The sequence below is a fragment of the Notolepis coatsorum genome (assembly GCF_963971535.1).
Source record: "Notolepis coatsorum genome assembly, chromosome: 1".
Classification (NCBI taxonomy): Eukaryota; Metazoa; Chordata; class Actinopteri; order Aulopiformes; family Paralepididae; genus Notolepis; species Notolepis coatsorum.
Window position 1 is genome coordinate 189554631 of NC_140165.1, and position 17434 is coordinate 189572064.

The 17434-nt window shown below is 42.0% G+C and overlaps 1 protein-coding gene across 1 annotated transcript in view; it reads right to left on the reverse strand.

Annotated features, from left to right (window-relative positions):
* Nucleotides 1-17434, reverse strand: part of lamtor1 (late endosomal/lysosomal adaptor, MAPK and MTOR activator 1) — a 60197-nt gene that overhangs the window by 6826 nt on the left and 35937 nt on the right. Inside the window, exons 2-4 of the mRNA XM_084334494.1 lie at nt 9569-9717; nt 8355-8432; nt 7884-8007 (exon numbers count right to left, since the gene is read on the reverse strand). Of these exons, the coding sequence (XP_084190620.1) occupies nt 7884-8007; nt 8355-8432; nt 9569-9717 (351 nt within the window). The remainder of the gene's footprint in view (nt 1-7883; nt 8008-8354; nt 8433-9568; nt 9718-17434) is intronic.

Sequence of the window (17434 nt, forward strand, 5' to 3'; positions counted from 1 at the left end):
TTCATATTTCATACATATATGGACCTCAGTGAATGTATTCCCAGTGTCAGAAATATTGTGTCTATTACTAGGCTTGCTTAAATTGTGATGAAACAAAGGAGAATATGAATTATGATTTTTCTTTGCATCTTTGACAGTGAATAACACCATGCTAAAAATGACCAGACATGAAAAACTGCCACCTTCACTTTTTTATGTCTATTTTAACACATTCAGCTCAACTCCAGTTAGAGCTGTCCCCAAGCCTGTTTTTGGGATTCAAACATTCGCCAGGGTTTTTAATCATGCAAACAATTTGCTCCTAAATAGGGAGGTGTAGTCCGACATCACTTTGGCCCGCCCGCGAGGTCCACCCGTATAGGGATTTATCATTGGGAAAATGGATTATCAGCTATTGTAACAATTCTACCTCATGAACATTGGAAAGCTTTCCATTTTTGCACAAAATGAGTTCCCTTCTATCACTAACATTATTTGTTAAGCATTTTTGGTTGAAATAAAATTTGGCGTTTTTATTTTTTTACAATTAATTGCGAATATTTTCTTGTTGAGCTATAGATTGTGGATGAATACGCACAGAAAGGTACACCATGCAAATGTTGATGCTTTATTTGTTTTAAACGAGACGATTTAGAAATGGGCAATGGGCAAATACATTGTGTTTTCAAGATGGTGGACCGGCCGGAAACAGCAATCACACGTAACCACTACACCTCATTCAAGGGTACTACGACTATGCTTGCACCTCATGGTACCAAAGCACCTCAAAGGCGCTAAAAACAAGATTATAAACATCACAAAACAAACTGGTCAGACTACTACTTGACCTTACTCCTAGAACCCACCTCACCCCTGCCCACTTTGACTACGTAGGATGGCTTAGAGTAGATGACAGAGTACTGCAACTTGCAATGGGCCTGGTCTACAAGATACACTACCACGACACAGGTACCCATGTACATGTCGAAATACTTCCCAAAGGTCAGTGAATACCACGCCCACAACACAAGAGGGAGTTCCACAAATCATGTTAAACCCAGATTCGGCACAAACAAGGGACTAAACACATTTCGCAATTATGCCACAACAATGTGGAACGCCCTACCCACAGCCGTAAAAAAGATGTGAATCCCTACCCACATTCAAAACCGCTCTTAAAGAGCACCTACGGGAAGCTGCAATTCAAAACTGGCCACCGTGAATGTCCAACCCAACCCCCCCCCCCCCCCCCCCCCCCGATTCTCGCAGCGGAGAAAAAAAAGAACGAATGAGGCTGTAATCTGCACTCGCAAGTAATTGATTTTTCAGGTTCGCACACATATTTTTAGGGGCATATGCGAGCAATGTGGTCGCACTGTAGAGCCCTGTCTCCTCCCCACCGTATGTAAATATTTTCTCCCCACCGTATATATATCTTTTCTCTGGTCTGCATTGTGTGCATTGAGCCGTACTGTATTGTACCCATTCTGGCATTCTGCAATCTGTTAAATAAAGTTTTCATTCATTCACCTCCCTCTGGTATTTTATGGCCACTTCCGTCCACGCCTCACTCCAGCGTACTCGACTTACTCAAAGTTTTTTTTTCTAGTTCAGTAGTCGAGTCTTGACTTTAGGCACATAGCAAATTAATGAAAACTTTATTTAACAGATTGCAGAATGGGTACAATACAGTACGGCTCAATACACACAATTGTTAAGGGGATGCAGACCAGAGAAAGACGTTTGTCTTGTTTACATCAGGGTCCCCCATTTTCAATTCATAGTGAACATTGCTGCGGTTGAGTAGTAGTACCTACTTACTGGTCACGGGAGGCTTCAATAACGTTTGAATGATAATCCATTTTGTGAATACATTTGTTGAAACAACTTTGTTGGCAGACGGCTCCTGCTATCTTAATGTTAGCTGCGCTCTAACGTTACATGCTTAATTAACGTGCATGACATACCTGTGTAACGTTAAGCAGCTTGTGTTCCGCTGGGAAAGCATCACTGCATACACTTTGTTTAATCCAAACGTTGATTCGGAAACATTGTATTATGAAACCAGTATGAGACGATGTGCTTATTTATCGTTTAAATTCCAAAAGTTGATGCTCATTTTGTTTAGCCCGTCATTCAGCGAATACGAATTTCAGGGTGATGATCAGAGCCAATCAGAGGCAGATCGGGACTGGTCTTTGGAGAATGCATGTGTTAGAGCCAATCAAAGGCAGAGATCTTTTATTTTATTTTATTTTTTGAGAACGCACATGGCCACGGGCCGGGGGGAAAGACTACACACACAGACAGACCTGCTGGGAGCTGGGAGCACCAGTGCGACAAGGGAAAACATTAAGTCGCACTGAACTGATTTTCGGTGCGACTAAAATGTTGCACTCTGGAGCCCTGACTGTATGTACAGTAGCTTTCTTATTTTTGCAAGAGTGCCGCCATTTTGAAACTGATTTCAAATCTCATTGTTGCTAAATGCTAAAAATAAGGGAGACAAACTAACTGCGCTCTAATATATGCCAATAACGTTCAGTTTTGTGGTATATTATCCAGAGTAATAAGAGATATTAAAAAAGTTCATACAGAACCCATTAGCTTTTTTTGACCTAGAGACCTCTGGGAAGTGTATTTCTGAAAAATTCCAACGCTCATTGAAAGCTATGGATGTCCTCTTCAAAATGGCGGACTTTCGTGATGAAAACAATAGAAAAACAAATACTAAAATCGCACTAATAACCCTTTAACCAATTGGTAAACTAACGTATGATAATATACATTATAACTGCTGTTGTGACATGGTTATGATGTTTATACTTGAATACGTTTGACAAAAAAAAAGATAATTTTGTCAGACAGTCTGGAGAGATTGATTTATGACGTGATGTCATTTGTGGTCCGGTCGTGGACCGCACGGGCGGAAGGGGTTAACAGGCGGGCAGAAAAGTGGCAATCTTTTTGCTTGAACTTGAGGACTGCATACTTTTTTTGCAAAGTTTAGCTTTATACTTTACATACACATGCATGAGCCTGGTCTCTTTTGAAAGATAACATTCTGAAGTTACTAATGCAAAAAAGGAAAATCACTTTTAGTGCTAATGAAATAGAGTAACAGAGGTCTGAACTTGAGTTGAACTTGTGTACTCACATTTTTCTGTACTGGTTGCAATATATACATAAATAATAAACAATTTATTAAAGAAAATAGGTATAAGCTGGAAAACACTGCGGGTCCATAGCCTGAAGTCTTATGTAGTACAGGTCAAAATTTTATAAAAATCCGGCGTGGTCATCTGACACGTGCACGTAAAAAGACGCTTGCCTGACATATCGTCATTTAACTCGAGAACCGAGGCACGGATTTGGTCGAGTGAGGTGGCGTTCGAATGGCAACAACTAGATCTTTCAAACAGTAATTTATATGTTTGGCAAAAAATGCAGCCCGAGCCGCTAGAGACGCTCGCAAAAAGAAAACGTTGTGCGTTCCACCCATGGGCACGTCGGGATGTATACGTTGCGGTGCACGGTAAGATGTTAAAGGAGCAGTTCACCCCAAAGCCCGTCCTAGAGTATCTAGCCATCCAGATCGTTTTGGTGTAATTATCTGGAAATATCTGCTCTAGAGATGCCTGTTTGAGCTGAATGGCACTCAGTTTCTGGTGCTAAAAACACCAAAACAATACATTTGAAAAATTCTAAAGCAATGTCTCTTTCCAGAAATCATGACCGGTTACTCAGGATAATCTGCAGACCTTGTTGTGAGGAGTTTCATGTAGGAACTATTTTCTACCAAAGTACACCTCCATTCATTATTGTTCGGGTGTAGTTCAGTAGAAAACAGTTCCTAGATCTGTGGATTATCTTGAGTAACCGGATCATGATTTATGGAAAGAGACGTTGCTTTTATGTTTTTCAAATGTATTTTTTGGTCATTTGAGCGTCTCAAGCCAAGTGCCAAATGATGGCAGATATTTCCAAAACATTCTGGGTGGTTAAATAGCACTCCGGGTAAGGGGTAAGGGGGAAAGTATGTTTTTATTTTTATTTTGGGTGAACTGCCCCTTTAACTCTTTCACGGTTTATATACGTTATTGGGCGCCAGCGGTTAACTCAATCCCGCCAACAACGTTTATATACGCGTTTGGCCGACAACCGTTGAACACCAACCACGTATATACGGTATATGTTATTTGATAGATTTTCCTTTTTTTCTATATTTGTATTCATTATTCATCCGGGGACCTCTGTGTTACCATAGGGAATTCGTCTGAGATCGCCAAAGTGCAATACCGGCCGCATCCAGCTAGACGGCGGTATCGAGCACCCTTTGAAACCCACCCTTTCATGCATTCATGATGAAACATAATACCGATAATATAGATGCGATTTCAAAATAGTAGCGTGTACAGGCGAGAAATGACAACGTTTTTAGTGAATTGCACGTATTGCTGCATAGCATCGTTTTCTGGAATTAGACAGGATTATTCTAAAACTATAGTCATATTCACCACGGTATAAAACGGGAATGTATGGATGACATTTTTTTTTCTTTTTCTCATATTGAACGATAGATAGGTGATGTCAAATGGGCCATAGTATTGTATCCATAGCTATAATATAGAATATAGTTATAGCCCTGCAAACACCGCCACGTATTCCTATACTTTAGAGCGTCAGCCTTTTAACACATCACGCATATCGCTCTGGCGTCCAAAGTGTTAACACTTTAAGTGCCGAAAACGTGTTTAGGCGTCCTTCCCCGCCATGCTCAAGTTGCCGAGGACGCCGTAACTAGTCTTTAATATCAATATTTCAAAAATCTGTGATCGGAATCATATTTTCCATCCGCAGCCTTCACACACAGTTCTGAGCTCCTCTCAATCCTCTAGCGGTTCAAGAGCGTCATCTGGTGGCCGATCGGCAGAAGCGCCAAACAGGAAGTTATGTGGATGAAGTGCTGATCACCCATATTACTTCCGGGCACTCGTTATAGGTCCCGGGACTCCATCTTGATACACTGGACATCGATCGGTTGCAAATAACTCGATAAACAACATGATTTGGACGTATATAGTATTATACAACCTGGAAATGGACCGGGTATTTCGACATCCCATAATGGAAAACTGTCTACCCCACGCTGATGGCCCAACGGCCCGCGGAGACTGGGGTGAGTTTTAGCGTGTAATATTACCGTGTTCGACACTAACTGCTATGATGAACATTTTACCCACATTAGATGAATGGTATAACGCTGCCCACGGAATTATAAACGCCCCCTCGCCCATCCGGTCAACATCAGATGACGTGTAGTAACTTCCAGAAGTCCGTCCAGTTGGATTTTTTTATATCGCGCCGATTGCTATCAAACTGTATTTGATCATCAATATAATGCATTTGGGGCTATAAATCACGTTCTGGAGAAAGCTGCAGAAAGAGATGAAAACATACTTATACTTTAGATCATATTTTAGTATGAATATGTGAATGAAAAAGTTTAACGTTCATACACTCTGAACAATACATATAGGACATTGAATGGGCCCTAATAATGGCAATTTAGCAATAGAATTTAAAAAGTTATAGCCCTGCAAAGAAGGGGAACTTCTCCATAGACAAATAGAGCTGGCAAGGGATGGTATATCATGAATTTAGCCTTAGGCAATCAAAGTGTTAAGGGCCATTAACGTATATATATATATACGTTTTTGGATCGTTTTAGCTTTTCTATATTCTATTTAATGTCACGGACCTATTTAATGTGCACTGTCAACTAATGCTTGTATATCTTATCGTGTGTTGTCATGTTTGTTTATGCGTTTGTTTAAAAAATTTAAAAATAAAATACAAAAAAGATAAGATTAAGATAAAAAAAAAATAAAAAAAGATGTCACGGACCCGTATGTTGCCGCTAAAAGGCATACTGGGACGCCTGTAGCTGTTCCGCAACCGTTGCTATTTCCGGGGTAGGCCTGATTGGCCCCGACAGGCACGTGACCCGCCGCGGCCACGCCCCGCGGCAGCCTCAGGACGCGGCAACGAGGCTGCTGTGGTTCACAGGCGCTTTCCGCCTTCAACGCCGCCCGCAGACATTAGGAAGGAGTTCGCGGCGCCTTTCACATCACAGTCATCAGTCATAATAATCGCGCCGCAGTCGGCAGTCATGCAATCATTTATCATTTAACATTTGAAAGGCATACATTGTTGTATGAAATAAAATAGTATAGAGACATATGTACAGCGTCGCGCCGCAGTCGGCAGTCATGCAATCATTTATCATTTAACATTTGAAAGGCATACATTGTTGTATGAAATGAAATAGCGGGGAGAATATGCTCACGCGAGCGGCATCGCTGAGCTCTGGTGACGGTCTTATTGGGGCTTATGCCGAGAACAGCAGTAACACAACATTGCAACTGTTGTGTTACTGCTTTCTGACCGAATTAGTCATTCATTTGTAGCTATAAAGACATTCATAATCCAACATATGTGTAAAGAAACAACATATTCCGATTGGAAAGACTCCCAGCTCCTTCCTGCTCGCGTCTCACAGGGCTGAGCTGTGCACGGCTTTAGTCTCACTCGAGTGAGGAGGAGCGGAACTTCGGAAGACCGCTGGTTCTCCAACATACAGCGGTGTGCTCTTCAGAATGTACCGGGAGAAACGTTTACTGTACCCCGCAGACATAATAAGCATATAAGCAGTGCTTACTAACGTTATTAGTTACGTTATTTCTGACCGAATTAGTCATTCATTTGTCTAGCAGTAGCACAGTCTCTAACAGTGTAACAGTAAGAAGCATTTTTGATAAAAGTATTCTGTACTTCTGTATGACAACAATGTATGCCTTTCAAATGTTAAATGATTAAATGATACACAGCGAAATCTACGCTCTCGCCTCTCATCCTGCTTTCGCCACCGGCAGCGATGTGAAAGGCGAAGCGAACTCCAGCAGTAGCGCGCTTGCCGCTGGGACTGCCGCGGGGCGTGGCCGCGGCGGGTCACGTGCCTGTCGGGGCCAATCAGGCCTACCCCGGAAATAGCAACGGTTGCGGAACAGCTACAGGCTACTGGGACACCGAGGGTGCAGTACCGGCCAGATCCTGCTAGTAGGCAGTATCGAGAGTGCAGTAAACCCTGTTCCAGACCGGGTGTTACGTTTAAACCACTCGGGGGGGCAGTTTTCTAGTACAGGGAAGTCTAGGGGTTCACTCGATCGCATTGAATCGTTTTCAGGACAATCGATGGATATGTTGTGCTGGATTATGTCTTGGACCAGATGGACATCAGATGGACCAGATGGCGATCAAACAATTGGAATATTCTTTTTGGAATACCCCTGACCACAGGTAAGGACTATATGATGTCAATTTCAGCTTGATCCAACAATGTTATCATACCGATCCAGCTAATGGACGTGTGTTGTGGTAATAACGAATGCCGTTACTGGCAATCAAAGCATCAGAAACGACCCCCCCCCCTTTCATGCATTCATGATGAAACATAATACCTATTATATACATTTGATTTGGAAATAGTAGCGTGTCCAGGGACGAAACGCCAATGCTTTTAGTAGAATTCACGTTGCGGCCTATAGCCAGCCTCCCAGGAATTAGCCCGGATCATTCCGAAATTATACTTATATTCACCATGGCATAACGTGCCAACGTATTCATGAAAAAATTTATTCTTTTTTGCATCTTGGACAGAAGATAGTTACTGTCAAATGACCATAGTATTGTATCCATAGCTATAATATAGAATATAGATATAGCTCTACAAACAAGGTGACGCACAGTGAAAATATGTAATGGAAACCTGGCCTGGCTAGAACAGGATGGGGAAAGGCCTCTGCCCTGAATGAGTAAGTGTGTATACTTGGTGCTGTATTTACCTGCTGAATATCTGAATATGGCACCAGGTCGTTAGCGAGTACTTGGTGTGGCTGGCTGGTCAGGGAGGGGAGGGGCTGAGCTTTCCTCTGGGCAACGCTGGTACTCAACACCGCCAGCTTAGTACTGAAACACACAACAACACGTTCTGTATGTCTCCAACAACTGATTCTTTACTATTCAAATATATAACTGATTCTTTCGTATTCAAATACATTTGATTCTTTAGTATTCAAATACATAACTGAACCTTTAGCATTCAAGTACACAACTGTTTCTTTATGATTTAAATGAATAACTGATTATTTGTATTCAAATAATAACTGAACCTTTAGTATTCAAGAACATTTCCTATAATGTTGACGTGTTCCTTTAAAGATGTAGAATCCATGAGGGATGAAGCACCACTATCTGTTAAAAAGCAGGTGTCTGATTAACTGATTGTTTTTACAGAAAGAGAGCTAACAACAGACCTGTACTGCCGAGCCTTGTCCATGTATTCATGCTGCTCCATACCCTGGGAGTCTGCTGCAGACACATCGATGATATTCCTGAACACACAACACATCATGTTGTACTTGGTATAGTAGTAAGGTCAGAGTCTTACATGGTGGTCTTGGTATAGTAGTAAGGTCAGATTCATACATGGTGGTCTTGGTATAGTAGTAAGGTCAGAGTCATACATGGTGGTCTTGGTATAGTAGTAAGGTCAGTCTTACATGGTGGTCTTGGTATAGTAGTAAGGTCAGAGTCTTACATGGTGGTCTTGGTATAGTAGTAAGGTCAGTCTTACATGGTGGTCTTGGTATAGTAGTAAGGTCAGAGTCATACATGGTGGTCTTGGTATAGTAGTAAGGTCAGAGTCATACATGGTGGTCTTGGTATAGTAGTAAGGTCAGATTCATACATGGTGGTCTTGGTATAGTAGTAAGGTCAGAGTCATACATGGTGGTCTTGGTATAGTAGTAAGGTCAGTCTTACATGGTGGTCTTGGTATAGTAGTAAGGTCAGATTCATACATGGTGGTCTTGGTATAGTAGTAAGGTCAGAGTCATACATGGTGGTCTTGGTATAGTAGTAAGGTCAGTCTTACATGGTGGTCTTGGTATAGTAGTAAGGTCAGATTCATACATGGTGGTCTTGGTATAGTAGTACGGTCAGAGTCATACATGGTGGTCTTGGTATAGTAGTAAGGTCAGTCTTACATGGTGGTCTTGGTATAGTAGTAAGGTCAGAGTCTTACATGGTGGTCTTGGTATAGTAGTAAGGTCAGTCTTACATGGTGGTCTTGGTATAGTAGTAAGGTCAGAGTCTTACATGGTGGTCTTGGTATAGTAGTAAGGTCAGAGTCTTACATGGTGGTCTTGGTATAGTAGTAAGGTCAGATTCATACATGGTGGTCTTGGTATAGTAGTACGGTCAGAGTCATACATGGTGGTCTTGGTATAGTAGTAAGGTCAGTCTTACATGGTGGTCTTGGTATAGTAGTAAGGTCAGAGTCTTACATGGTGGTCTTGGTATAGTAGTAAGGTCAGTCTTACATGGTGGTCTTGGTATAGTAGTAAGGTCAGAGTCTTACATGGTGGTCTTGGTATAGTAGTGTCAGAGTCTTACATGGTGGTCTTGGTATAGTAGTGTCAGAGTCTTACATGGTGGTCTTGGTATAGTAGTAAAGTCGGAGTCTTACATGGCCGTCTTGGTGAGGATGGAGGTGAGCAGGGCCTGTTCGTCTGTACGCGCCGAGCCGGAGGGCGTGCTGACGGCACTCCATTCGGTGCCGTTCAGAGGCTTGTTTTCTGTGGGGTGAGGGATCAGCGGCTTCCGCTCATCATTTTCCTGCACAACAGGAAACGCATCAAAGAGATCAGAGTTTAGGAAGAAGGCAATCATCCCCACTGACAACTCAACACCACATGTCCTCACTGACAACTCAACACCACATGTCCTCACTGACTGACAACTCAACACCACATGTTCTCACTGACAACTCAACACCACATGTCCTCACTGACAACTCAACACCATGCCATGTCCTCACTGACAACTCAACACCACATCCTTCATGTCATTGATGAAGCTGTCACATGTGAAGCACCTACAATTGTCTGTGGAATAACAATGTCTGTGGAATAACAATCAACTGCTTAAATATCAGGAATGTCAATTTCAATAATGTAAATAAAATATGTTCTCATTTTGATGTCAAAACAACTAGCCAAATCGCTAGCCTAGCTTACCCTTGTTGTATGTCATTAGAACGGGGGAAATATGTCATTCATTCAACAGCTATTTTATCGATTAATCAGTGCATCAAAACAATACATTTTCATCCCAAAATTTGACAATTGGAACATATATATTCGGCAGGGCAAGTCACTCCAGCTTCAGACCAGGGCCCGCATTTATCAATGGTGCGTAGAACTGCGTACGCACAGATATGTGCGTAACCCGTGCGCACTATCATTAAGCAAAGTGTGGGACTTATCAATTTGAACGTGTGCTTGGCTTTGTGCGTATATATACGCACAGCTCTGACCACGTGCAATTTGCATACAGGACAAACAGGTCCACTGACGACGCGGTCTCCCAGGTACTGCACAGCACCCTCTCCCACCTTGACCGTCAGAAGGGGGGCTATGTGAGACTGTTGTTCATTGACTACAGCTCAGCGTTCAACACCATAGTCCCCACCAGACTGGTGGACAAGCTGATCGAGCTGGGTCTGAGCTCCGCCCTGAGCGCCTGGGTACTGGACTTTCTGAGTGAAAGACCCCAGGCGGTCAGGGTGGGGGGTCAGACCTCCAACACCATCACCCTGAGCATCGGGTCCCCCCAGGGCTGTGTTCTAAGCCCCCTGCTGTACTCACTCTACACACACGACTGTGTGGCCAAGTTCAGCTCCAACTCCATAGTGAAGTTCGCAGACGACACGGTGGTGGTGGGGCTGATCTCGGACAACGACGAGAAGGCCTACCGGGAGGAGGTTGAGGTACTGGAACGCTGGTGCCAGGACAACAGCCTGCTCCTGAACATTGGTAAAACCAAGGAGCTGATCGTGGATTATAGGAGAGGACAGCAGGAGACGCACACACCAGACACCACTGATGATTAACGGGGCTACCGTGGACAGGGTGAGCAGCTTTAAGTACCTGGGGGTCCACATCTCAGAGGACCTGACATGGTCAACACACAGACACAGTAGTAAAGAAGGCGAAACAGCGCCTCTACCACCTGAGACAGTTAAGGAAGTTCAGAGTATCGGGGAAGATACTCCAGTCCTTCTACTCAGGAGCTGTAGAGAGCATCCTGACCGGAAACATCACTGCCTGGTATGGAAACAGCACGGCACAGGACAAGAAGGCCCTACAGAGAGTGGTGCGCTCAGCCGAGCGTACCACGGGTATTGCACTACCCCCCTGCAGGTTCTATACAACAAGAGGTGCAAATCCAGAGCCTGCAGGATAATGAAAGACCCTCACCACCCCAATAACAGCCTGTTTCAGCTGCTGAGGTCAGGCAGACGCCTGCGAACCCCAGCTACTAGGACAGAGCGGCTCAGCTTCTTCCCCCAGGCCATCAGAGCCATGAACAATGAACATTGAGTGCTCAGAACATTGAACTATCCACACACAAGCACACATGAACACACACACGACACGCACGCTGTGCACGCTCACACACGAGCAGCCACTTAACACTTTAACATGAGCGGGCACACACTCATGTCGCACACACGCACACTTATGACCAAAGGAAAGGACACTTTAAATTAGAATAACAGGAACAGTGTATTGCACTACCAAAGCTAACTAGAATGTCCCATATGCTCTGTAAATAACTATGTACAGATACCGAGATGTCACTCCATGTTACCTGTTTACTGCACAATGTTGTTTTTTCATTTTTTGATTCTATTATATGTTGTACCACTGTATTGCACATCGTTGCGGGCAAGACCACCCGCATTTCATTGTATACCTGTATGCCGTGACAATTAAAACTCTTGACTTGACTTGACTTGTGTACCTGGCGCCCAGCGGTAGAATATGAATACTGCAACGCGGAATTAAGCTTCCGTGCATTAAGTAGTGTAATTATAACGGGCTCACGCGAGAACAAGAGGTTGGCTTGCTTGTTTGGCACGGCAGACGCAGAACACCCACCTCCAAACGCGATTAAATAGTTTAAAATAAAAAGCTAAATACTATTATTTTGTGTGTCATGTTTCCAAATAAGATTGGTCACAACGAAATGCTTTCTACTTCAATTTGTTGGTTAGAATAGATGACCTCCGTTGAAACTTCACTGAGACTAACACAGTCTATTTGTGAGCTCCCGCACAGACGTGATAATAATAATAATAATAATAATAATAATAATAATAATAATAATAATAATAGCTTCATTTTATATAGCGCATTTCAAGAGACCCAAGGTCGCTTTACATAGGGGGGGGGGATAACAAAGTAACAAACATAGTGGACAGACACAACATATAAATATGATGATGGAATTCAAGTTTGCGTTTTTTATTGATCACATAGGCAGGCTATACATGGCGTAGGCTACATGGCAGTGTTATATGCTATTGTCAAGAAGGAAGTACATTCTTTTCAATCGTGGCTTTAATTCGTATAGCTGAGAAGCAGTCTCCTATCAGCTTCATTAATCCCGACCCATCTCAGCCACAGCATAACTGAGACCGGCTATGGAAACAAATCATAAATAGACTACTGTAAAATAGCCTATAACATTATAGAGGATAGGCTGCAGGGGTTCCCTTTCTTCCCCGAGCCCCACGATTCCTTGGAGACATAGGAATATGATATAGGCTATACATGGGTCCGTCAGCGAGGAGATTTAGCCATTTGAGAATAGGCTATTATGGCCAAACGAGGGCCTATAGCCTATAAATATTATTAAATGTTTTCATAAGCGTAAAGATACAAGGACAACAGTTATATTAACGATCAAGTTAGTTTACTGTATGCAGGCTTCGCGGGGCTCCGTGTGACATGTCTGTGCCATGCTGCGTTATGCGCAAATTACTGTTGCATAATGTAGGAATGCATATATAATTTATATAGGCTATACCTAATACCGACATCAAAATAGATTGTATGCCTCTACAAATCATATTAAACCATGCAGGTAGAAAATTGACGGAAAATCGGTCGCGATTTGGAATTAAATTGACGGAGAACTTTAATCCCTGGGTAATCGAACTTTAAAAGAACTAAACGAAAAAGGCCATTCATATTCCAGCATGGTTATTATTAATGACACCAACGCCAAACAGTGGTTAACGGTCTTTATTAGTGTTTGCACTGCCCAGGCAGCAATGGTCTTTAGGAAGTTAATAGATATCATATCCGACATCACCGTGTAGCGTGTACACGTCTGTCAGCCTGTCGCGTATTTCTCCCACGCGTTCGCTCGGTTTAGTAAATTTTTCCACATTTCATGGGGGTGTTTCATTACCGTATGGTTAATTACGGGCGGTTCTTTATGCAAATACTTAAAATCGTGCACGAGCAAAAAAATCCAGATTTTTCTGTGCATAGACATTCTAAATTCTGTGCTTAACAGGTTGAGTGCCAGCCGTGTTTTCCTATTTACCCCCTTGATTGCCACCACCCACTTCAATGATAGCGCTCTCATATTTGTGAACGCATAAACTATGCAGGGCTCTACAGTGCGACCATATTGCTCGCATATGCCCCTAAAAATATGTGTGTGCGAACCTGAAAAATCAATTACTCGCACGGCGTGCGAGTGCAGATTACAGCCTCATTTGTTCTTTTTTTTCTCTGCTGCGAGAATCGTAAAAAAAACTACAAGTCCCACAGTTCACAGCCGCATAAACGTTCCAATCACAGTCGAGTTTCCTGTGGTCACGCGACTGGAAACTGAAAGTAATGATCAGCGTCTGTCTGAGTCAGACAATACAGCCCATGTCGAAGCCCATTCATTTTTATTTTGCGCGAAAGATACCGGAGAATGAGAAGTCAGGTATGGGGGTAGATTTCTATCAAAAATAAACAAACGCAAAAGTAGAATCCACAATCGTAAAAACTATCCACACACACACACCTCAGAATCCACAATCATAAAAACGATCCACACAAACACACCTCTCAATTTGTGTTTCATAAATCATAAAAACACGCTTGATTTGTTTATATTTACGTACGGAATTCTAAAAACAGCTTGATCTGCTTAGATTTACGTACGGAATTCTAAGGACACACTTGATCAACTTGGAGTTACATACGGAATTTTGAGACAAATATTTCGCTGTTTTCCCCGTGGGGATTAGTGTGTGACACTTCTTCTTAGAGGTCCATCAAAAATAAACAAACGCAGAAGTAGAATCCACAATCGTAAAAACTATCCACACAAACACCTCTCAATTTGTGTTTCATAAATCATAAAAACACGCTTGATTTGTTTATATTTACGTACGGAATTCTAAAAGTTACGGACAGAATTTTGAGACAAATATTCCACTGTTTTCCCCGGCGGGGATTCGTGTGTGAAGCTTCTTCTTCTTCGGCGCTACCGAACATGGCCCGAGGTGTCTCTGGCTCATGAGCGCTACCAGTGGCCAAAATCGCACATTATCTGTAATGGATCCGAATGGATAATAAAGATACATACTTATCACGGCATACAGGTATACACTATACAGGTATATAATCCATGCTGTAATGGAGCACGGTGCCAGGAACCAGCAAGCTGGATGGGTAAGTACAGTAAATATATGATGGGCAAACAGGGTATATGAATACCTACATTGGTAGCTTCAGCTAGCTAATTGTGTAGCTAGCTGGTCACATGTTATGATGAATTGAAAATCTGTTAATAACGTTTTCAATCAATCAATAGCATGCAGGTGTAGCCCACAATAACTGTATGCAATACGTTAAAGCTAATTACCTTAGCATATTTGACATGTACTGTACAGTGTCATGTACAGTAACTGTTTAATCAACACAAATAGAACAAATAAACTATGGGATTAGAAAACGACAAGGCTAAATGGATTCAGATTAATAATTTATACACGTTTAGGGAAATATTTGGGGTGGATGACTTTATTTATATGTATGAGAACTAGAGACTCACATCACCATACCGACTATCTTGTTTCTTTGCACTAGAGACTCATATCACTGGACTCTCACGTCTCACCACTGGACTATCTTGTGTTTGTACTTTTTATATTACTATATTGTATTTGTATTGTGAAGCTATGCATCCCCGGATCCCCCACCCTGTATGCCACCCCCCCCCCCCCCCCATGTTGCTTTGACACCCGAATTTCCCCCAAGGGAATCAATAAAGGATTATTTTATCTTAATCAGATTGTAAATTATTGTTGGAGAGCCATATTAATATTAGCTTACCCTCATTCAAGCAGAAGGGATTATATATAGGTAAATACAAAAGGAGATTTTCTTTACATATAGTGTAAAATATAGCAAAGTTGAATTGTCCCCTCACAGGTTTTTCCTTTCTCAGTAGGAATTGTTAAAACAGCACATCATGGCGAGGTTGCAAGACCGCCTTTCACACGTGCTCCAGCACCCACCACTGGATATGGACTATCTTGAGTTTGTGTGCAGTCAGGAAATGGTTTTTATTGATGCCATATCACAGCACATTCAAATGTCTGAGGGGTTTATGGAATGTTTGACAGAGCTGCACAACATGATTCAGAGACAGACAAAACCAACTGCCACCTCCAGAGATACACCTGGAAAGAGGACCTGGACCTGGACGCCCGAGGGTAGTAGTCGACATGGATTGCTTGGTTAATCTCCTTGAGATAGGGCTGCCTGTGGCTTGCATCGCCAATTTGTTGGGGATGTCATATGCCACCCTCTACAGAAGGATGCAAGACAACAACATATCAGTCAGAGCATTGTACACCACCTGTACCGATGAAGAGCTGGATGCAATGGTCACAGAAATTAAGACGAGGATGCCCCATGTCGGCTATCGACTTGTGAAAGGGAGTCTGCAGGCACAGGGACACCGTCTGCAATGGGACAGAGTCAGAGCATCCATGTACCGTGTGGACAGTGTTGGGGTTTTGTCCAGAATGACTCAGTTGGGATGCGTCATCAGGTGTACATACTCTGTGCCCTGTCCAAAGTACCTTGTGCACATAGACACAAATCACAAGCTGATCAGGTAACCAGAGTTTAATGTTTTCCCCATCGTATATTATATTTACAGGCATTAAAGCGTTCCGTCTTGAGACTGATTTCTGTCAATTTTATATATATATTTATATAATATTTTGATTTTTTTTTTTAATATAAAGTTTCACAATAGGGATGTATCAGTAGTATTGGTAGTAGTCGTAATAGTAATCCAGTCTATTTTAATTTTCTAAAAAATTAACTAGTTCAACACAGATAACCACTTTTGCTTAATTTCTTTGATGGCTCAAATGTAGTCTCTAGTCGATTTTGTGTTTCGAGCACAACGTTCATCGAATTTAATTTTGCTCTCAAAGTGCACCAGATTGATGCATTTAACTTTAAAACTTAAAAAGAAAAAAAATAAGTCAGGACAGTAGGCTCTACAAGTAGGCTCCCTTAAAACACTAACGCTATTAAAAAAAAATATAGTGGAGGTTAAAATAAGAATATGACTTGGCCTATAAAACTGATTTTATTTTTTAAATAAACCTTACAGATGTCTTCCATAGACTGACAGGAATTGTGTAAAGTTGCCCAAATAGTGCAAGGAATAGCAATGCATGCCCCCTTTTAACTGCTGCATCATGAGATACTTGGTACTCAGCACCACACTGTTTCCAGGGGCACTTCACTGAAACGAGCTCTCCAGGTGGTATCAGATGAGATTTAAATTTAAATGAGTTCTTCCAAGAGTTTGGATGGAGATGTGTCAGGAAGCTTTGTCTCAATGTTGTCTGTAAAGGGGTTCTTTATCCAGAGTAACTTGGTGATCCTTTTAGAATCCACAATCGTAAAAACGATCCACACACACACCACTCAATCTGTATTTCATAAATCATAAAAACATGCATCCTACCTCACCATTTTTGTACCAGATGTACATACTGTAAATAGAGGTATACTGAACAATTGTTGTTTACACTTGTTTTACTTGACTCTTGACTTTCTATGTATCTGTTATTGTCTAGCACACTCTCAGGAGCAGAACAGAAAGAAACATTTCATGCAAGGTATTCTGTCTGTATGACAAATAATAAACAAACTTGAACTTTTCTGTGTTTTATTAAATAATGATTTTCAGGGCGCCAGGGTGGTGCACCATGTAACTGCTGCAGTGCAACGTGGCCGTCCTGACCTTTGCTGAATTTCTTCCCCCATATCTCTCTCCCATCCTTCCTCTCTGCCGGACTTGTCCAATAAACAAATGAAAAAGCTACCAAAGACATATTAAAGACTTTTAAAAAGAATGATTTTCAGTTTTGAGAAATTGTCAAACTTATCCAAATATGGTATTTTTAGGGAAAACTGCAGCTGCAACAGATCGCACTTTAGTGATCATT